The 22,935-nt window shown below is 38.8% G+C and overlaps 3 protein-coding genes across 6 annotated transcripts in view; 2 read left to right on the top strand and 1 right to left on the bottom strand.

Moving 5' to 3' along the window:
• tmcc3 (transmembrane and coiled-coil domain family 3) overlaps positions 1-13,105 on the top strand; it is a 36,567-nt gene extending 23,462 nt beyond the window's left edge. For all 3 annotated transcript variants that reach the window (XM_032505643.1, XM_032505644.1, XM_032505645.1), the window contains 4 exons: positions 6,648-6,815; positions 7,518-8,299; positions 9,817-9,952; positions 10,566-13,105. In XM_032505643.1, the coding sequence (XP_032361534.1) occupies positions 6,648-6,815; positions 7,518-8,299; positions 9,817-9,952; positions 10,566-10,868 (1,389 nt within the window). In that variant the 3' untranslated portion in view covers positions 10,869-13,105. The remainder of the gene's footprint in view (positions 1-6,647; positions 6,816-7,517; positions 8,300-9,816; positions 9,953-10,565) is intronic.
• A 2,879-nt stretch (positions 13,106-15,984) lies between these two features.
• On the top strand, positions 15,985-21,052 carry eri1 (exoribonuclease 1). 2 transcript variants are annotated; one of them, XM_032505661.1, is made up of 7 exons: positions 15,985-16,473; positions 17,385-17,566; positions 18,900-19,116; positions 19,207-19,293; positions 19,453-19,562; positions 19,667-19,781; positions 19,998-21,052. In XM_032505661.1, exons 1-7 carry the CDS (start codon positions 16,396-16,398, stop codon positions 20,238-20,240), a joined length of 1,032 nt encoding a protein of 343 aa, XP_032361552.1. In that variant the 5' UTR covers positions 15,985-16,395; the 3' UTR covers positions 20,241-21,052. The 2 variants fall into 2 exon arrangements, with proteins under 2 accessions (XP_032361552.1, XP_032361553.1); XM_032505662.1 differs by having other exon boundaries at positions 15,989-16,473; positions 19,210-19,293.
• Positions 21,053-22,248: 1,196 nt separating this feature from the next.
• The window catches only part of lamb1b (laminin, beta 1b), a 36,549-nt gene continuing 35,862 nt past the window's right edge, over positions 22,249-22,935 (bottom strand). The window contains exon 33 of the mRNA XM_032505604.1: positions 22,249-22,739. Within this exon, the coding sequence (XP_032361495.1) occupies positions 22,603-22,739 (137 nt within the window). The 3' untranslated portion in view covers positions 22,249-22,602. The remainder of the gene's footprint in view (positions 22,740-22,935) is intronic.

Consider the following 22,935-nt stretch of genomic DNA (forward strand, 5'->3'; position numbering starts at 1 on the left):
ATATATATATATATATATATATATATATATATATATATATATATGTATATGTGTATTTTTTTACTATTTTATTAAGTAAGTAATATACCAAATTTTTATATACCTGTAGTCAAGTCAGTTTTATTCTGACTTTCCTAAAAAATAAAACTGCGTATTTGTATTCCAGCCCAGTTTCTGTCGACTCTGCTTTCCGTTCATTCTCTTGGGTCATTCTCGGTTGAGCCCCGTGGGGAGGTGGCACGGGTGCCTGTCTGCCAGCGCTTCCTCCCCACAGGAGGCTCCTCTTCTCTGGCCATAGAGTCACGGCTGTTCCTCCAGGCATGAGGCTCTCCAGTCCAATTCACATGAACCAAATGTCTCATTTCACCTTAACCTGTCCCCTCTTTTTTTATTATAAGAGAACTGACAACTCTTTTCTACTTCTGTACGTGATTTGAATGCAGTTTTAAAAATGGAAACGGTTGAATGAACACACCTGGAGAGGATATCTTTTCACCATAACCAGTTCTGTTATTTTTTTCTATCTTTTTGACACAAATGATTTCCTCACAATATAACTGCTGGACAACAGTACATCAAATATGCATAATGTGTTAAGATACTCAAAGGTTTCCTTTCGATTTCAGAATTGAATATAGGCAGTTCCTCTGCTTAATTATTCAAATATGTTCCCTTGAAGTCAGTTGAGAAGTTATGAGCCCTCAAATCCTAGCGGCAGATATAAAAGTACAGTGGTGATATAAAACAGCATTAAGATAATGTGAAAATTATACGACACAGTGTTTAGTAGCCCACAGAGAGCAGACAGTAATCCTAATGATTAATGGCTCTATTAGAGACCCAGTATGTGACTGTTTCCTTTATTATTTATACAATAGAAGAAATCATTTTGCACCATTTTTGTTTGAGTTGTTGCAGAAAAAGTTTTCAGCATGCACAAAATGCTCCATTGCTTTTTAGCATTTCAGTCTCAAATGGATTTGAATTCTATTGCAGGTGCAGTGGTTTGTGTAACCTGCACCTTGTTCTGTGGCAGCATGATGCATTAGCCCCGGTGTATAAGCTTTTCTCTTGAGCCCCTTTGGAAGTACTGTCATAAATTACCAGGGATACTCATCTGTGCTATTCGCAAGTCTGTTGGAACAGAGTGGCCTTGGCAAACCTAACCGGGTTTGCTGGATTATTATAAATTATGCTCTGAATACATTTCCATATTTGTCCAAAGAGCTGCTGTAGTTTATGTTGGGTAGGAAAGCGATAATGAGGGACCAGGATAACTGATAACGAAAAACCACCCTAGCGATGTAGCTGCAGCGAAGTTGGTCTATTGGTCAACGAATGTGATACCTCTGAAATATCTCAATGATTGCCATTATATTTATAACAAACATTCAAGCAGCATTCATTTATGGCACAGGTTGGAGTATCCATGTAAGGGGCAGTTACATGTCACCTCTCTATGGTGAGCTAGCTTCCTGTGATTGGCTTAAGAAGTCTGGTTTTAAACATCTCCTCCACTAAATCTCTTGATCTCCCTATCCTATTACTTCCTCCCCCTCTAATCTAAACACTCCAGTTTAATTCAGCCTGTGCTAATCTGGTGTGCGGGTTCAGACTGTGTGGCTTCATGTTGTTTATATCCAACTAATAATATTGGCTTTGGCTTTCACATATTTTGCTTTATATTCTCTCTCTGATACAAATAAAAAAACTCATTAATTTGTTTAGGTTAATTGATTAATCTTTGGGTTTGTATATTGTTAGATAGTAGTCTTCTTAATGTTGTCTTATACAATTAAGGTGGCTAATTTTCACTAACTAAAAGATGTTTTCTCAAAAGAAAAGAAACTGCACCTGCCACCCTAGACATGGTTATATGTTAATATTAAGGCTGCAATGAATGATTAATTTCAGTATTGTTTAAACTGCAGATAAAATATCAGAAAATAAAATTCCCCACAGCCCAAACCGACATCTTCAGCTGTTTGTTTTTGTCCATCCGACAGCCAAAACAGAAAAATATTCATTTTACTTTCATGTACGTCAAAGAAAACACATAAAATCGGCACGTTTCAGAAGCTGGTACCAGCAAATTGTTGGCATTTTTTAAAGCGCAAGTTATCTACACACGATTAGGAGTGTGATGTCTTATCAGCACATTAATATGTATAGCTTAGGTGAGATACTATTGCACTAGCAGTGACTGTTGGCACTGACAAATAACATTCATGACCAGTACTTATCTTAAGGGGATTTTTCTGTAAACAGCCTTGACTTGATGGATTGGTGTGGGGGATAATCTGTCACTGGCGGGCTGCTGCTGATTGTTTTTTGACAAAAAAGCTATGTGTCACCTTTGCGGTTTGCCAAAATTACACTGATTAGCTGAAGGGGAGTATTGTGTCGTTCATGAGGGACAACATGTTTACTTGTTTCTGACTTGTGGTTACCCCTGGCTCTTGTTAGTGGAAAACAAATTGAGGGATCGGAGGCAGTAATAAAGAGATTCTGACTGAAGCCACAAAAAGAAAAGTTTCTCTTAGCAATTTCCTGTGTGTTTGTGGCTCTCTGTCGTCTCCCCATGGCAAGGTCCCCACTCCCAGCTCCCATCAATGAGACGCCGAAATGAGCTGGTTAGTGGGAGTTGGACTAGCACTTGCTGGCCCAATCAATTTCTCTCTTTTCCACATACAGTACAGACCCCGAGCTTCCTCTTCAGTCCCTAATCTTAGATTTTGGAAATTACACACTTGCTTCATGTTGTATGCTTTACTTGTTGGTTTTTGTTTGAGTTTTTGCCTTCAAATGATCGTTGTTTTCATTATCAGTTAATCTGTAGATTATTTTTAGCCACACTAGCGGCATGGCCCTAGCAATGACAAGGTCAGTCGGCCCATTACTTTGGCCCAGACTGAAATATCTCCTTCATCTACTGGATAGATTGGCACACACTTTTGTTCAGACATAACTGGTTCTGCAACTATACATCCTACTGACGTTAGTGATCCCCTGACCTTTTCCTCTAGCACCGCCATTAAATTCACATCCTTGCTTTTGAGTGTAATGTCTTAACAACTATTGGATGGATTGCCATGAAAATCTGGTACAAACATTTATGTCCCCCTCAGGATGAATTGTAATAAGTCTGGTGACAATCTGACTTTTCAACCAGCGCCATCATCTGGGCAACATTTGAACTTGTCTGATACTTTTGACTGATCAAATATCTGCTAAAATAATCACATTCCCATCAGCCTCCCATCAGCCGTTACATATTAGCAAGTAATAGCATTCTAAGACGCTGAACAAATATGGTGAAAATGGCAGACATTACCTGCTAAACATCAGCATATTGGCATTGTCATTGTGAGCCTGTTGGCATGCTAAAGATTAGTTCAAAGCATTTCAAGGCCAAAGTACAGCCTCATAGAGCTGATAACCTGGCTGTAGACTTTTGTCTTGTTTTTAGAGTAATCTAAAAATCTATCTTAATTATCTTAATCTTAATTATCTTATCTGAATTCCCAGACCAGGTTGATTGATTTCTTCAAGTTGTTTGTTTTGTGTGACCAAAGTTACAAAAGTCAAAATGAATTGCTTTACAGTAGTGCTGTCAAACGATTAATCACATTCATGTCATAGTTAACTCGCAATTAATCACACATTTTTATCTATGTCTTTTTGTCCCATTATGTTTTCTTATTGTAATGCTCTCATCAACATGGAAAAATGGATTGGGGGGAACTCGCATCAGCTGTGTGCTTGGACATTAAAAAAAAATGACTTAAATGATTGGCAAAGCTCTCATCGCTTGTGTTGATCTATGAATCAATCTACCAATGTTTTCAGAAATATTTGAACAGCAGTAGAGCATGTGAGATTTTATCATATACATATGTAGATCGATGTTCATGCATCAAAGGCTCCAGTCCATATTTAAACGCAGGAAGCTGCAGATGTTATGTAAATTAACCAACCAAACCACCAGGACATTTCATTTTTTGTCAGCTTTTTGACTTGTAGGTGGTTTGCTGTAAAAAATCTAATTTAGAACATTAAATAGGAAGTTTTATGGTCAGAAGTTCCCTCCAAGAAAATCGATTGGAGGCCATGTTACATTTTTTTAAGATATTCTGCATTCTTTTTGATACCTAATTGGTCTCGAAGGGGGGGAAATATGTAGTATCTAATGATTTGTAACTTGAATCAGGTTCTGTTCAAAGTAAATGCTACTGATGCAAGGGGGTTTACATTGAGTTGGAGTGTACTTTAGAAGGGATGTGATGAGTTGGATGTGATCTTTGGTTTGTCACGTAACAATCCTATATGTTAATTAACTTGACCTAAACATATTCTATATAAAGAATGTCTTTGGTTTTGACAGCGAGAGTGTGTTCATTGGGTTAGCACTCTCCAAGCTTCAGCAGAGCTGGTGAATTGACGCTGAATCTTTGAATAAACTTTATAATCAAGAAACAGTGTCGAGACGGTTTTTCTTTCAACACATCATCCAGCATTGTTGTTCAGACACCACAACATCATTAATACATTTTTTATCTCTTAGAGACTAGTTGAATTGCCGGTGGACAAATGCCCTGGTGTGTTGTTAGTGTTTTTACTGTGTGTTCACCCATCTGTATAATAATCTAAATGGCCTCAGTGCATACCAACAGGGTCATAGGATGAGTTGTGACCTGATAGTTGCTCTGTAGAGCAGGCACGTGTACCCCTCAGAGACATATGGAGCCTCTGTGTGTTCACATGCTAATATTTTTCCACTCTCGCACCCTAAGACCCACTTCCCAATGGATGTGTCCACAACGTGTGTGGACTGCTGAGTGGGAGCCACTGCCAACTGTATGTTTATACACTACATACTTTGTATGTATGAGGAAGGGCAAAAAATGTTTGGTTTGGTTGTTACAAATGTAAGGAAGTGTGATCTGTTTTTAAATGTAAAATATTCAAGGTTTGTGTTGTTTCCAAAGCCGGAGGTTAAGTGTACACTGCAGTAGGAAGATGATGCACAGTTTCTTGTTATAGCCGTAGACTCACAGTGTGGTCGTCCACTAATCATCAGGTCGCAGATGATTAGACTTAATAATAAATCACCTGTTAATTATTTTTTTGATTTAACTTTTACCACCCACTGTTCCAGCTGCAGCACGCTAGTACATTAAAATTAACATATAGTAACTGTATTGCCAGAAATTATGGAATTGTTTCTGGGAGTTTTAATGACCTGAAGAAGTAGAGTAGGTTTTTAAAAGACTAAGCCACTGATTTGCATTGCACTCCTCTAATATTGTCAGACTCATGAAAGAAATGAAAAAAAGAACATTACCCACATTGTAACTCAACCGATAGTTTGGTCAGACATTTGGGTGTGTTAATAAGTTTTTATAATAATACGTGTATTTGATATAGCACCTTTTACAGAAGGTCACAAAGTGCAAAACATAGACTAAAGTAGACAAAAAAATAAAACAATACATAGCAAACCTTAAGAATGTGGTGTCTCCAAGGGTCTGTGGCCTCATCCTTACAACTATAAATTATTAAAATCTCATCAGTAGCTACCAGAGACGGACCAGTAGTCCAAACATTATTTATTTTATTGTGAAATAAAAGAAGAGAAAAACAAATTTGTGAAGCTACAAATGTTCTGTATTTTTACTTAATGTTGATTGTATCAGTATTTATTTACAGAACAAGTCTGTTCTGGTTGCATTTCTGGCCGTCTGCTTGGACCGATGGATGTGTTATGTGTGCTGTTCTAAGCGTGGTAGCCATCTGTACTCAGGAGTAGCAAGAAGAAGCACAGTCACAGTATAATTCCAACCAAAGGATTTACATGAATGACTTTTTATGTTAATAAAAAGTGACGCTAAGTTAGTGACTGTTTGATATTATAAGACTGTTATTCATGGCTTGGGATGATGGTTGCTCACTGCGGGATGTATCACAAAGCCAGAAGACACAATTAAAATGTCAAAGCTTCAGCTCATTTGTGTAAGAAAAAGAAAAAAAAAAAAACGCCTTCAGGGTTTGTCAGCAGTTTGCTCGTGTTTGTATGTTTTAGAGCTTAGTCTGTCTGTGCGCTTTGCTGCCGTGGCAACAAGAGTTACCACATACTTATATTTTAGGTTGCCTTGTGTAATCATCTGCTATTGTCAATAGAGAGAGTGGATTTTCAGCACAAGATGCTCTGGAGGCTGTTTGGAGCCTTGAGCTCCACACTGTCTTCACACACATTTACTGTCTTATCAGTTGCCTTTTTTACCCTCTACCCTCCAGTCCAAATACAAGAATCCTCCCAAGACTGTGTGCTTGATACTCTTCTGATCCTCTTGTTTTTTATATAAACACACCTTATGTTTTATATCAATGGCACAAGACTGTGCAGCAGGTTTTTGGTACATTAGTTTAGCCTGTAAGTCTGTACCGACAGCAGCATCTGAGGTCAAAGTCGGTCTTTTGTCTGGAAAACATGTTTTTACTGTCAGTATACCACTTACTATATTTCAGAGGAGCTTTATTTTTCTAGTCTCTCTAGCTGAGCGAGCAGCAACAAGATATATTTTGTTGATTCTACAGTTGCAGTCTAAATAATAACTCTCCTCATTCTTGTGTGTGTGTGTTCACAGGCGGAGCGTACTTGCGATGCAAACCTCCTCAGTATCCCGGTGCCCCTTCGACGCGGCGGCTCAGAGTCCAACCTGGACGTGGTGGACAGTGTTGGGGATGACGGCGTGGGCTTGGATTTCACCAAGGGAGCGCTGGGCATCGACAGCCTGCAGCAGAAGATCCTTAAGGTCAGAGGAAACATTAGTCACCTCCTGTGTGGCCTCTTTGTGGATATGCTGTGTTTGACCTAGGCCCTCAGAATAAAATCACAAAGACCAAATGAAATTATCCACTTAGCTCGGTTTGGTGGTGCTTTTGTAGAGCAGTCAAATTTATTTTGTCCATTAGTTGTGTCTACAACAGATAGCAATTAAAGCAGCTATTAAATGAATTGGTTGAATTAACTAGAACTTGTACTCCACCCCATCTTCTGATCCATTCTCATCATAGCCCTTGTCTAAGCTATGAACATTAGGCTTCACTGCAATTTAGTTTGATCACTCCCAGTAGATTCAATTGTTTGTTCTAATTTTTGAAAGTATTTTGTAGCAAGTTACAAGAAGTGAAGTTTTGTTTGTGTTGATCCCGACACTTCTCCCTAAAATGACCTTTTAAAACAGCATTGAATGATGTTTTTCACTATCAAAGTTATTATTGGGGATGCTCAGATCTGTATTGGTCTCTTACTAAAGGTTTCCCAGCGGTTTTTCTTGTAAACAAACCAAGAAGCAATTATGTTTACGTTCACTGTCACTCACCAAAACCCTGCTGTATGGACCCTCGAGGTCAAACAAACGTGTTGAATGCATTTACTTTCTCTTGTTTTTTTCTAACATTTTAAAAACAGCATTGTCTAAATCCATTGTTTTCTCCTTTCAATCTGCCTGAAGGTGACAGAGCAGATGAAGGTGGAGCAGACAGCTCGGGACCAGAACGTTGCTGAGTACCTGAAGCTGGTGAACAATGCCGACAAGCAGCAGGTGGGACGAATACGCCAGGTCTTTGAGAAGAAGAACCAGAAGTCGGCGCACACCATCGCCCGGCTGCAGAGGAAGCTGGAGCAGTACCACCGCCGTGTGAAGGAAAGCGAGACCAACGGGAAGCACAGCCACAAGGATGGCAACAACAAGGAGTCCGGGACTCACAGTAAAGAGGGCAGCCTGCGGGACGTCAGTGCCACCGGACGGCACCCGGCTCTGGATAAGGTGAAGACAATCGGGCCCGGGGTGTCGCTCTCGCCGCCATTCTTCTTCAACAAGTCACGGGAGTTCGCCAACCTCATCAGGAACAAGTTTGGCAGCGCCGACAACATCGCCCACCTCAAGAACCACATGGACTCGGGGTCGGGGCTGCAGGTGGACAGCGCGTCGAGGGGTCTGAGCGGGAGTGCCACCACAGTAGCCAAAGCGACCAAGTACCAGAGCGACGACGAGTGCTCCACGGGGACGTCTGCATCCGCTGACTCAAACGGGAACCCGGCCGGGGGCTCCGGGGTGGGATCTGGAGGTCCGGGGAGGTCGGACTCCAACGCGCGGCTGGGGGAGGTGCTGGACATGGTGCGGGAGATGAGGGAGGCTCAGGCCCTGCTTGTAGACGACATGGAGACTCTGAATACACAGTTCAAACGGGATTACAGCTACTTCACTCAGATGATGCAGGAGGAGAGATACAGGTAGGTACAGCATCAGAAGATCAAGGACTGTATCCACTCACCTTGGCAATACTGGTGCCATGTTACACCCATACAGGACAGACATTAACACCCGGTCTGCTAAAATACACAAAGTAGTATTCATGAATAAGTAGGTCAATCAGCACGCTATTAGATTAGTAAACACATGGATGTTTCAGTGCACTGGAGTCTTTATGGTATTTTTGAGTGGTTCTTCCTGTCACTTGTAAATTAATTTGTGCCCCTTTTTAAATATTTATGCTATAATCTAGATCAGTGAATCCTAATTAGAGCCCGACCGATATATCAGCGAGCCGCTATTAGGCCGATCTATTGGTATCGGCATTTATAATGGCCGACTTAAAACAAATATACGTATATTGTATAAATATGCATTCAACAGAATCATTTATAATGGCAAATAAATGATTCTGATAAATGAATATTGAAAACATAAAAAAGGACTGTCAACCATGTTATGAGTGTTGCCGATGCATAGTTTGTCCACCGGTAGGCGCGACAACTTCTGTTGTGACGATAAAACAAATTAATATCATATTATTTTAGTGAGAACTCATAATTAACTTTAAATAACTAATGTTAGGGAAATCTGTTCATGTTTTGTAACGTGTTCCTGGATTTTTTTTTTTATATATTGGCATATCGGATTTTTAACTAACCAAATATTTGTATCGGTATCGGCCTTAAAAATCCTTTTAACAGTCGGGCTTTAATCCTAATTTGGGGGCCAGGAATCAAGATAAATCTGAGGGCTCTAAGAAAGGTTAAACAACTTTTTATTCTTTTTTCTCGCAAAAAATACTTTAACTTTGTCATGCTTAAAGTCCTTCAAATGAAACCATCCCAGAAGGAAAAATTACTCATTGCTTGAGCAGCTCATAATGCATGGCCACACTAAAGCCATAGCCTGTAGAAGTATGAAGGGTCACAAGTACAGGACTTCATTTTAAAAAGGCTAATTCTAACATATCAAGACAAATATTTCAACTTCTGCTGCAGATGTGTCAATAATACTCACTTTGCAGTAATACTCCTACATGGGAGTGACACATTTTGTTTGTACATCTTTGGATCTTCGAAGAGCTTTTGACAGTTACAGCAAGCTTCTGTATGCTAAAAATAGATGGTTGAGCTTACACACACCTCCAGACTGTTACTAAGTCAACCAAGGGCAAATGTTTTCAGCAGCTTAGTTGCAGTAGTAGATGAACTGCTGTACTGTTACTCACCCACACATACACTCAATTATGCATCTCTGTGTGTGTGTGTGTGTGTGTGTCGGTGTGTGGTGTGTGTGTGTGTGGTGTGTGTGTGTGTGTGTGTGTGTGTGTGTGTGTGTGTGTGTGTGTGTGTGTGTGTGTGTGTGTGTGTGTGTGTGTGTGTGTGTGTGTGTGTGTGTGTGTGTGTGTGTGTGTGTGTGTGTGTGGTGTGTGTGTGTGTGTGTGTGTGTGTGGTGTGTGTGTGTGTGTGTGTGTGTGGGGTGTGTGTGGGTCCAGATATGAGCGGTTGGAGGACCAGTTAAATGACCTGACGGAGCTCCACCAACATGAGACCTGTAATCTGAAGCAGGAACTGGCCAGTATAGAGGAGAAGGTGGCCTACCAGGCCTACGAGAGGGCCCGGGACATACAGGTAATGTGTGTTTTGTATGCATGCATATAAGAACTAGTTATATAACACACTACTGGATTACATTTAAAATATATTTGAACAAGTACAGTGCTGAAATGTCCCTGTTTTGAGTGTACAGACACTAACCTCTAGTACTGAAATTATTATTTGACTCAACGGTGGACAAAAAGATTAGACATTATCTCTTTATTGTTTTAAGTCATTTATTAAGCTAAAAATTGCCAAACTTTCACAGTTTCCAGCTTATTAAACATAAGGATTTTCATTGGATTTTTCATTTTTGGGAAAAAAAGTCGAAGTTACAAGCCTGTAAGATAAGTTAACTACAAATCCCAAGGTACTTTTCAGAAGGAGCCATCCGACCACAAAGCTTAAACGACAAAGTAAAGAAAAACTGAAAATATAACTGTAGTCTGCAGCTTAGATAAATGAACACACCTGTGCCACTGAGTGGCCTCCAGCCTTAATTTCGTATGTGAAACACAACTGCTGTTGATGTAAATCCATATATAATCCAATTTCACTGCCCTTCCCTTATGACTCATTGTTCTCCAGTGTTTCCCTGTCTTAATCAAATTGTGTACTTTTGCGTGTGTGTTTTGTGTGTGTGCAGGAGGTCCTGGAGTCGTGCCAGACTCGTGTGTCGAAGCTGGAGCTCCAGCAACAGCAGCAGCAGACGGTTCAGGTGGAAAACACTGACGCCAAGGTGCTGCTGGGAAAATGCATCAACATCATGCTGGCTATCGTCACCGTGATCTTGGTGTGCGTTTCCACGGCGGCCAAGTTCACGGCCCCGCTGCTGCGAAGCCGCCTCCACCTGGCGTTCACCTGCGTGGCCCTGTCCCTGTTAGCGCTGCTGTGGAAGAACTGGGAACATTTACAGTGTGCTTTGGAACGATTGCTCCTCCCACACTGATAATAGGAAGCACAGATGAGAGCAGAAAACTTCCATCAGCCCCGGGGGGCTCCGTGATAGGGGGATTACATGTAGCCTTACACCAGCCCTAGTTCCCCGGCGATTTTGTGCTCCCCGGTGACATGGTTATAAATGGCTCTGTGCTTTGTATGTCTAAAGGGGTTCACACAAAGCCTTTTCCCACAATGCACCTCCACTGTAACTCCAACACACAGATGTAAGCTCATATAAGTTATGACTGTGACAAAGATCTGCAACGTGCTGTCTACAAGGCTGAAAGTGCAAACATATGAACTTTGCACAACTTTTGCATTAAAGTGCATCACTACAGTCCAAAGTACCAGACCACTGAAACATGAATCAGCTGGAATTGCTCAGCCATGGTATTGGCTTTTTGATTCCCCACCTGATCTCATGTGGTCATCACAAGATCCTGGATTGCACCAACAGCAGACACTAAAATCTAAATGTTGAAGATTTCATTGGTGCATGGAAATACATATTTCCTATTCTTATAGGGAAGTGTATTTGTTAAAACACCACCTAACACCGCTCAACCAACACTCACTGGCTGTGTGTGGCCAGTCTTGACCCCGCACAGTACGCCTACTCATACACAAAAACACATCCACCTGACGGTTGATTTGTACTGTGCACTAAACTGTTCTGTATTCATGTGTCGTTTCTCTTGTCAGCGTCTCATTCAAAAGGACATTTTTTAAGTCGTTGTTTTAAACTGTGGGTGTTTTGTGTTTGTCTGAGTGTTCGTTCATGTATTGCACGCCTGCTTATGTGTGTCTACACTGTTGCACATCTATTTGCTTTATTGCTGAGAACATCAACATCACTTATGTCAAATATGAAGCTAGAGCCGGGGGGGTAATTAGCTTAGGATAAATACTGAAAAAATAGGGCAAACTGCTAGTCTGGCTCTATCTGAAGGTGACAAAATCCACCTCCCAGCACCTGTAAAGCTCACCAAGTAACATTATTTTTTTAATTGTACAAAAATAGTGTAGACCGATATTTTATTCATCCCGAGGGACATTTTTAGCAGAACAATGTGCTATAATTGAGGTTATGTGCAGGACTATTTCTTGGATAGAAGCATTAACTTTCTGCCACCTGTTGTTTTTACATAATTGGGAATTAACATGTTAGTCAGTTATCTTTAAAGGTGCTGGGAGGTGGATTTTGTTATCTTTTGACAGCGGTTTCCCCCCGTTTCCAGTATTTGTGCTAAGCTAAGCCAACCGGCTGCTGGTTTCATATTTACTGTACGGACCTGAGAGCTGTATCAATCTTATCTAACTCTCTGCAAGGAAGCGTATATGCATATTTCCCATAATGTCAAACTATACATTTTAAACTGCCTCCTGTCGTGTTGTTTTGATGCTTTTGGGGTTTTCGTCATGTATAATGTGTTTTATGTTTTTCGGGTAACTGTGAGTTGACGACCAGCTTGCATGTAAACTGAGGAAGGCCTAGATGATTAGAGAAAATCTCTAAATGCGTGCACGTTTTATTTAATTGATTGGCCTTTTTTATGAGGTGAACAGAACAAATTAACTTTTGTGTGATACTTTTGCTGCATTTAAGTCCTGTGGGAAAAACAACAGCAATGTCCTGACAGTTCAGTCTTGACTTTAAAAGGATTCCTACCTGTTGAAACTTGTTTTTAAGCCATAAGGTGACTGTGAGTGGTTACTGCTACTACATTTCAGTTACTCATAATAATTCCTTTCAGCCTTTTCACACATGACTCTCTCGCACAGCTGGAAAATGACTCACAGCTGGAAATGAGAGGAAACTGGAATAAAAAGTCTCCCCATGTCATCCTATTTTATGACTTATGATTTGTAATGACTTGGAGGTTGAAGGTTATTTTCCTTTAAATAAGTATGTCTGTTCTTCTACTATAAAACTGAAATGTCAATAAATCCCCAAACGGCGTTTACCACTTGAAACTTCCATAGGTAATAATATCAACACCATAACGACTGTTTTCCCAACGTGACTTGAATGCAGCATTACAGATTGGACGGAGGAAACTGAACAATGTAGCTCCGTGCTCCCTAACCCTGTATCACTGTGACGATGAGGGGGATGAAATGAGACTGATACCTTTTCAATGCAGCTTATTTTCTTCTTTGTTTTGTCGTTGCATCCCTTGAGAAGCCAAATGTGGATATTTTAAGGCACATAAGCCTTTCTAAGCAACAATGAAATAAGTATTTTTTTTAAATATTTTCAGTTTTCTTACCATCAGTCTGTGATTTTTTTTAAATTAGCTCAAAATCTTTTTGTCTGCTCTGCGGGAGAGACATGAACCTCCTCTCCAAAGCTGTTTGTAAGTCCATAGTGTATAATTTCATAATTTTCTGTCTCTTCTACATCCATTAGTTTCTGGTTGTGTTTTTTTCTTTTTCTTTCAAATGAGAAAATAAATCTTTGTTTTTCTAAGATTGTTCCAAATTTCTGTTTCATAAGGCTCCTTTTTTCCATTTCTAACATGTCTCCTATTACACATGATCCATCAGACAGGCTGTGGGATGTGAGTTAAGGACAGGAGTTCAAACCACTCTGCGAGTTTTTTACACATAAAATGGGTGTAAATGACTGATAAACACCAGCTGCAACGTGTGATGCACTGGTGGAGAGAAACCCCATTAAAGAACGTTATTTCTAGTGTTCCCTGCGAGGAAATGAATAGGCAAGGCAAGGCAGCTTTATTTGTATAGCACATTTCAGCAACAGGGCAATTCAAAGTGCTTTACACGAAATCAGTTAAACAGATAAAACACAAGTAAAAACAGTTAAAAATCATAAGCATTAAAAACTAATAAAACACATGGATAGACAGTTAAAAACAAAATAGAAACATTAGGACACATAAAACACAAGAATAAAAGTTACAGTGCAGCATAAGGTTTTTAAAGAAATGAGCATTCATTTAAAGAAAGGCAGCATCAAAAAGAAAGGTCTTCAGCCTTGATTTAAAAGAACTGAGAGTAGCAGAGGATCTGCAGGTTTCTGGGAGTTTGGTCCAGATATGAGGAGCATAGAAACTGAAAGCTGCTTCACCCTGTTTAGTTCTGACTCTGGGGACAGAAAGTAGACCTGTCCCAGATGACCTGAGAGGTCTGGGGGGGTCATAGTGTAGTAGCAGATCAGAAATGTATTTTGGACCTAAACCGTTAAGGGATTTATAAACTAGCAAGAGTACTTTGAAATCAATTCTTTGAGACACAGGAAGCCAGTGTAAAGACTTCAGAACTGGAGTGATGTGATCCAGTCTCTTGGTCTACACATATTTCCTAGAATACTACTCTTTTAAACAACTCATGGACATTTTAGATTGAGTTGTTGACTCTCAGTGTAAAACAAATTGGTGTGTAACAATGGATGGTGACTAGCAATGTGTGTGTGTGTGTGTGTGTGTGTGTGTCAGCTGTAGTTAGTGTGGAAATGAAGAGTTAAACTGATGTTGTGCAGGGACTTAATATAATCCAAGGACATGGCATTAATTTCTAAATGCTAAAAAGAAAATCTGCAGGCCAGTCTCGTTCGTATCTGATGAATAAAGTCGCATTTCGAATGCAGTTATTGGCAAGCTGACATGTTTTTAAGAGGAGGCTTAAGTGTATTGATTCACTGATGTGAATTTATGGATCCTTTTAACATTCAGGGTCTGTATTGCATATTATCATGCTGTATTAACGATGAAGTACTGAAGATAAAATCAAGTGAGTACTAGAGAGAAATAATGTATGTTTTGCTCCACTATATTTATTTATTTATTACATCTACTTAGTAGTTACTTTACACATTTAGATTAATAATACAAAACATAATAAATAAACGTGTAGCCTAATATTGATAAAAAGGAAACAAAATAAGCCCCACCTTTACCAGCTGTAATATTAAAGCGATGAACACATTAATGCACCAATAACATGACATAATTCTGAAATAGGCCATTCGGCATTATGAGTTCTTTTACCTTTGGTACTTTAATGTGTGTGTGTTTGTTCGTGTATGCACTATTCACCAAGGCAAATTCTGTGTGACTCATATTTTGATGTAACTACTTTTTTTGCTTTTACTCAAGATTTTGGAAACAGGGCTTTCACTTAGAATTTTGTGGTATTGCTACTTTTACTTAAGTATATGATCTGAATACTTCTCCCACCTCCAGAGATAAGTGAAGCCCTGACAGGTGACTGGCAGGAAATGAATTCAGTCCTTAAGATGCACAGCGTCTTGAAATAAAATGTTTTGATTAATCTCAATCAAGAAAAACATTTTGATTTTCAATTGGACACTTTTCCATCAAAGAAGCATTTCAGCTACACTGTTGGGTATTACATGTGTTTCACTGCACATAGAATAAATAGCAAGCATGTTCCATCATAAATATTTTATCTTTTAATCCAGATTCAATATTCAGACCTATTTTGCTCATTTTCTTTCTTCTTGCACTTTGCTCTGTGTCTGCCAGAGTTTATTTAGTCTCATCGTGACATGTCAGGTTTAAACACCTGCACTGAGAACATTGAAGGTCTGCATACATTATATTTTCTATGTATTCATGCACGGCATGAATTACAAGGTAGAGACCGCCCCCTAACGGTCCCTGTCTCTCACAAATGTGTTAAAAAGGTTATTTATACAATTAAAGTCAAGATGATTTTAATGGCAATCGTTTTACCAAAGCAGATAAAGCAGCACACAAACATAAAGAAAAACAATTATTTACTATACATTTTTATTTCTTATAATACACACTAGTTAGGGTATATAAATACAAAATGGCCAACAGTAAACATTCAGAAAATCATGATACAGCTTGTGTAGGCCTAGTCTTTTTGGATGTATTATACATCTAGTTTTATCTATAATTTACATGTACTTGTATACATTTGTACGGTTTACATACCTTAATACACATATGGCTATCTCATAGTTGCCCTTCTAGTAATAAAAGAAAGGAAGCAAACAATTTAAGTTGCGAAAATCAGGAACAAAGTGTAAAGAAGAGGACGACATGAGCTAGCGGTCGTGTTTTGTATAAAGTTTTTTTTATTTTTTATTTTTATGTCATCCTCAACACCAGATGGCGACAGTGAGCGTCCGAATGTTTTGGCGCAAAACGGAAGTCGTCACAACTGTCCCTAACTGTCCGCCTTAGAGAAGTTTAATGTTGCTGCGGAGACCAGCTGCCATTGCCTATTGCCGCTGAAAAGTAACGTTATTAATTAGACGTTTTGTTATTGATTAAATTTGACGTATGTAATCAAAATAACTCAACGAATTAGCATCGTACTTAGCGGCTTCAAAGTGGAAAACCCCGAAGAAATCCCACAGGAATGTTGTGCTAACCTTTTAGCTAATGTTAGCAAGTGTAGCTAAACCGTTAACTTAGCTAGATTGTAACGTTAACGCTACCTTCACGAATTAACGTTAAATTCACGTTAGGTTAGTCTGCTAACTTGCTAACTAGTTTCTGGATTATCTTCCACCTTAAATGGATGAGCACAAGGAGAACATACACGCCAAGGACGTCAATGTGAAGATGTCGAACACGAGAGAAAAGACTGAAAAGGTTGGTGTAAACAGCGAGCTAACGTTAGCTTAATGTTATAACGGTAACGTTACCTTGAAACACTGTTTAACATGTAGCTACGTGGTTAACAGATAGCTATATTTAATGCATTTACATTTTAAACCTAATATAGCTAGCTACTAAATTGAAGCTATGTCTACTAAACGTGGTAACGTTGCAGGGAACCAGCTATAAAATCGGCTAATTGTCTTGTTATTGTAGGTAACGTTAAGCGTTAAAGACTACATCGGTGGTTTAGAAGTATTCTGATATTAAGTAGACAGTGTTATGGTGTAGAAACACTGCGACAAGCAACCTTACGTTAAGTCCTGCATTCAACATTTTCCTTATTTACTCATTTGGCAACATTTCAAAATATATATATATTATATTATTGGATTATAATTGGTGATGCAACAATGTTTAAGCATCACTAAACTGGTGGAGGTTTCTTATAAATCTGTAAACCAGTAACTAATGTAGTTTTTAATGTAGGTTTCCCAGTTATTGGTGTAAAACAAAGCAAAATTATTTGTATAGTCCTCTCATTTCTGGACAATGTACAGATGGTTATCAGGAAAAAACCATTACAACCATCATTAAAACACCAAAAGAGTGAATATTTTTTGGGAATAATGGTGTTTATCACTCCAGAAGAGACTTTAAGAATCTCTGTCAAGGAGTATCAAATATGAAAACTTATTATTAAGACACTTTATAATGATTTTTCCTTAATTTTTTTGCCCATGTGTAAACCAAAGTAAGTGAGTAACAGTTGTGACCTGACCTGTATGCCTTCACAGATAATCAGAACAGACACATTTTTGGACTTCACACTTTTTTGTAAAATGTTTATTGCTCTGAATGTTGTGTTTCTGGGACACAAACTGACTGATATAATTCCTCTTTAGGCAAAGCCTTGCAGCAGGATATGTCCTGATGAAGAATCTGCTCCTCAGGGGTCCCCGTCTCAGTCCAACAGCGACTTCAGTCATCCGGTGTACAAAGAGATCGCTCTGGCCAATGGACACATCAACCGCATGTCCAAGGAGGAGCTTCGGATCAAGTTAGCAGAGCTGCAGCTTGACACAAGGTAACAGTGTCCCCAGTACATTAAACATAAGATAAGATAAGCCATTATTGATCCTCAGTCAGGAAATTTGGTTGTTGCAGCAGCAAAAGGACAGAATAAGTATGTATATATATAACAAATAAGTTATAAAAGGTATGTAAATAAAGGACCAAGGTTTCTGCGTGGTCTTTAAAAAAATTGTTTGGAACTTTTCTTAAATTTTAGGCGCTTTATCATCGAAGTATAATTTTCTGCATTACGACTACAAATGGGACCAATATGCAACTTATGTTGCTGTCTAGACACCAGTCCTAAAATGCTGGTTAGGAAATCTGGGAGTTCTTTCAGACAATGTTTCCGGACTGTGACATCGGACTCTTTTGTTATTTTTTATGTTTTGATTACATTTCATTCATAATGGTCTTTAAAAGGTCTTAAAAAGTCTTAAATTTGACTTGTTGAAACCTGTAGAAACCCAGACTGGGTAAACCCCGCCCACTCTGCCGGCGATTGGATTTCTCCCTGCAGCTCGGTCTGGAAACCTGCACGTTCAATTCTCCTGCTTCACTTCATAATTTTGCGGGAACCAATCACAAACGACGATGACGATAGAGAAGCGACCAAGCAGCTTCTAGTTTACATTCAACATAGCGGCCACCGAAGCGTAGCAAACCCGTTGACCCGCTGTTGCTTCTACGTCACCCGGATCGTTGGTCTGATTGGTTGAAGGACTACCCAATTGCGTACAGAGTCATTTGAACGATGCCCGTTGGTCACGCCTCTTGTGCAGAGAAAATACAGAGCAGACTCCCCAGATTAATCTCAAATCTATTGAGCTCGGCTTGGTCTGGTGATCGCCAGACTAGTAGAAACTTTGAATACAAATGGAAGTAAAAAATAAAAACTAAACAAGAGCAATTAAAGATAAAAAATAACAGAAGTGATTTGATTTGTAGCAGCTAAGCCAGCATATTATAGTGTATGTAAAGCGTGCACCTGTCTAATATATAATATGATTATTAATAATGATACTTACTGTTTGTCTGCATTTATATAGAAATATGATATAGTATATAATGTAATATAAACAGTATAACAATTTCATTTAATATAGTATATGATAGAACAGTTTAAAAGCATTTGGTTAACGTTTCAAGAAAACACACCTGATTGCTTTTAAATTACACAGAATAATTTTACTATTATCCATATTAAAAATGGACTGCACCTGAAATTTTAATTTATACGCAGAAATCCCAAGCTCAATTCATCAACCTTCAATATTAAAAGCTACTTAACTTCTCAACATAGAGAGCTACTGTTTCCTAATCGTCTTTTCTCTTTGTGTGTAAAGAGGTGTAAAGGATGTGATGAAGAAGAGGTTGAAGAGCCACTATAAGAAGCAGAAGCTTCTGCAGTCGGCATCTGAGGGGGGACCCACTGACACCTACTACGACTACATCTGCGTGGTGGACTTTGAAGCAACGTGTGAAGAGGATAATCCCTCAGACTTCCATCATGAAATCATTGAGTTCCCCATGGTTCTTATCAACACGCACACCTTACAAATTGTAAGCGAAGTTTGAGATGTTCAGTTTTTAAACTGCAGAGCATTTGTATATATGAATGTTTTTTTAAACTTGTTTCTCCCATTTATTTTGCAGGTGGACTCCTTTCAGGCATATGTGAAACCCGAGTTGAACCCACAGCTTTCAGACTTCTGTGTGAAGTTAACAGGAATAACGCAGGTCCGTTGAGCTCAGTTAATAGCAAAGTGTCATAATAATCAGGAGTTACTGTGTAAAGGCCTTCTAAGGACAGGCATCGGAAACTAGTAGTAGCTATCTGTACTAGCATCTGCCCCTATTCAAATAAACATGAAATAAAATGTTGTTGTTGTTGAGCAGAAGATGGTGGATGAAGCAGAGCTGTTTCCAGCGGTACTTCAGCAGGTCGTCACCTGGCTTCAGGAGAGGGAGCTCGGGACAACGTACAAATACGCCATCCTGACTGACGGGTATGTTTGAGTTCAGTAACGGTGCAGAATTTTACCTGGAACTGTGATGCTTCTGGTCAGTTTAGTGAAATCTTACACTACGTTGGTGTCTACTTCTTCTTAAGGGCCTGGGACATGAGCAAGTTCCTCAACATCCAGTGTCGGCTCAGCCACATCAGATATCCTCAGTTTGCAAAGAAGTGGATCAACATCAGGAAATCATACGGGAACTTCTACAAGGTTTGTGTTTTTAATTGTCTTAAGATAGGAGACTGGATGTAAATGTCTTTTCTAGACCTTTTCTTTATTTCGCAATGAGCCCGCAAGGAGGTACATATGAACATAGTTACTCATAATATAAAAGACATCAACACTTGCAAATATGACAAGCAAAAATATGTTTTGTTTTTTAATTAAATAATCAAATATGCAAACAAACCCATTGTGCGCCCCCAGGTCCCCCGCACACAGACGAAGCTGAGCACCATGTTGGAGAAGTTGGGCCTGAAGTACGAAGGCCGTCCTCACTCCGGGCTGGACGATTCACGCAACATCGCCAGGATAGCTCTGCGCATGCTGCAGGACGGCTGTCAGCTGCGCGTCAACGAGCGCATCCACGCCGGCCAGCTGCTCTCCGTCCCCAGCTCAGCGCCTGTGGAGGGAGCTCCTGCCCCACACAGCCCCCGCAGCAGGGACTAGACCTGGGACCTCCTTACCCCCTATGAGTTACAGAAGAGGAAAAAGATCCAAAGCACTTTTATTGTCTTTATGTCAAGTTGTAATTTTTTGTTTTGGAGCATAAAAGCTGTAGGTTGTGAAGAGTATAAAGGGGGTCAACACTTTGATTTAAGGTTCATATGTGAGGGTTCCTCTCAGACCACAACTCCATTTATTTTTACACCAGATTTCTATACACAGAGATCCTTGCTGTGTGTTGTGGGAGGATTTCCCCGTCAGTGTTGTCACCCTTCTGTATCAAGCTGCTAATATTCAACTAACAACTCAAAGAAAATGCAAATTTCAGTTATCCCATGATGATGGAAATTTTTGTTTTCATTTCAAGTTTTGCTTTTAAGAATACAACTCAATACCCTATACCAGTTTTATCCTTTTCAATTTTTGTGATTATGTTTGCCCAATGGTGAGGTATGGGACCTGACCATTGGGCAAACACAATCACAAGAATCCATTCAAATGTTGCTGCTACTAGTGTTGTCCTGTTTGAAGTGCTACATAATTACAGAGCCATAACATCTAACTGGTATGTAATGACAATATGTCGTCTTTCATTATACAAATACAGCACATGTATTCATCTGACAAATTGATAGACAGCTGGATACATTTAAGTCTTATCTGTTGTAACTACTGTACAAGTTCAGCCTTTGTTGTAGGAGTCATCTTTTGTAATATTGAATTATTTTTTATTTCATGGAGGATGCTCTATTTTAACAGGAACAAATATTCTTCTGAATGCCAAATAATGCAAATAAATATGTTCTTGTAGATAAGGTTGTCCTCTTTCTCTTAACATGATAATGTTGCTGCTCTGTAAGTGTTGTCTTTTTAAAGTTTCAAAACCCCTTTAAAAATATTTAACCTGCTGCATTTGTTTTACATTCAAAAGCTGTGTAATATAAATATGTACATTTACTCAAATACTGTACTGATGTACAAATTGAAGGTACTTGAGTATTTTTTCATGCTACTTTTTACTCACTACAATTCAGTGGGAAATATTGGGATTTCTTTTCTGCCCTAAAATTATCTGATAACTTTGGTAATTAGTTACTTTACAAATTAAGACTTAAAATGATCATAATGTAAAGTAAAACTGGTACCTTACCTATTCAAACAGAACAACTAACCTCTGTTACTATAACGAGTTATGCACTTTTATGAAACAAAACATCAGGAGAAAAAGAGCAGAGAAACTTAACGTTCTTTCACACTTTTGTCAATTGTTCATTGACAGTGACTGTTCTGCCCTACCAAGCCAAAATGAAAAACAGTCTTGTATGAAGTACTTGAAAGCAATACCAAGTAAAAGTACAAGTATCTTAACGGAAAATGCATTTCTTACAGAAAAGGCTTGAGCTAAATTGCTAAAAACTAAACTGGATTGCTGGCATAATTGGAAAAGAAGGTTAGAATAACGGTAGTTGGAAAAGAAGGAATAAAAAAAGTCAGTATAGTATGTCTAAAAGTGATACAAAAATAATAGTATGTCTACAAAAGTGATAAAATAGTACGTTGAAAAAAAACTGATGAAGCATAGTATGTAAAAAAACTGATAAAGTTTAGTATGTTGAAAAAATGATTTAAAAAAAGTCAAAGCATAGTATGTCGGAAAAGTCATAAAAAGTCATAAAAAGTCATGGTATAGTACGTCGAAAACAGTGGTAAAAAGTCATGAGTATGTTAAAAAAAAATGATAAAAAGTCATAGTTTAGCATGTCGGTAATATTTATAGAAAAAAAACTTTTCTAGGCACTCAACCATACACCAAAAATACAATAAAAGACCAACAGGTTGTTTTCAAATCAAAATTTAATATTTTTTCATCTCACAGAACCATTTACGAATGTTTTTTGAACCACATGATGTTTTGATATCTTTGGGCTTATAAGGTATGTATAAAATGTTTCTATCATATATATTTAGTCATATATTTAAATACACAGATTGTAGTATCTTCTACAGCTAAATTGTTCTATATTCTCTACACATTCCTGGTTTCGAGCGCTGAGGTCACATTGGCTTTTAGTGGTTTCCTTTGGGACTCGGTACTTCAATACTGTAATGGTCTTCGGCAGCTTTACAACTTGTTTCCATTGTTAAAATCCTTTTTGGCACAGCTGTTCAAAATACTTGAATGTAAAGTTGTTGGCACTGACAATGTCAAACATGTTACAGTGTTTGGTCCTAAAAGCTATCAAATACGCTGGGAATCATGTGGGAGCAGTATTTTGAAAAGCTTTAAAAACATTTGGCACCATTTAAATCCCAGCCAGTTCACGTAGGACAACAAAGAGTTGGAGGTGTTGGAGCGACAGGTAGGTCACAGACAGGTGCTGTACAGCGTCACTTTGTAGCTGATTTCCTCTAGGAGCCTACGGGCGGTCTGCTCCAACTCGGCCAGCTCGGCAGCTTTTTCCTCCAAGATGATCTGGTTGGCCTCGTAGGAACTCTCCAACACTGAAAACACAGGAAGTGACATCACTGTGTGTTTGAACTTTTGTCATAATAAGATTGTCACAATGGGATGAAAAAAAGTGAAAAAAGTCATAGTATAGTGTGATATAAAAATGAAAAAGTCATAGTATATCATGTTATAAAAATGAAAAAAGTCATAGTATAGTATGTTATAAAAATGAAAAAGTCATAGTATATC

The sequence above is a fragment of the Etheostoma spectabile genome, chromosome 23, assembly GCF_008692095.1.
Source record: "Etheostoma spectabile isolate EspeVRDwgs_2016 chromosome 23, UIUC_Espe_1.0, whole genome shotgun sequence".
Taxonomy (NCBI): Eukaryota; Metazoa; Chordata; class Actinopteri; order Perciformes; family Percidae; genus Etheostoma; species Etheostoma spectabile.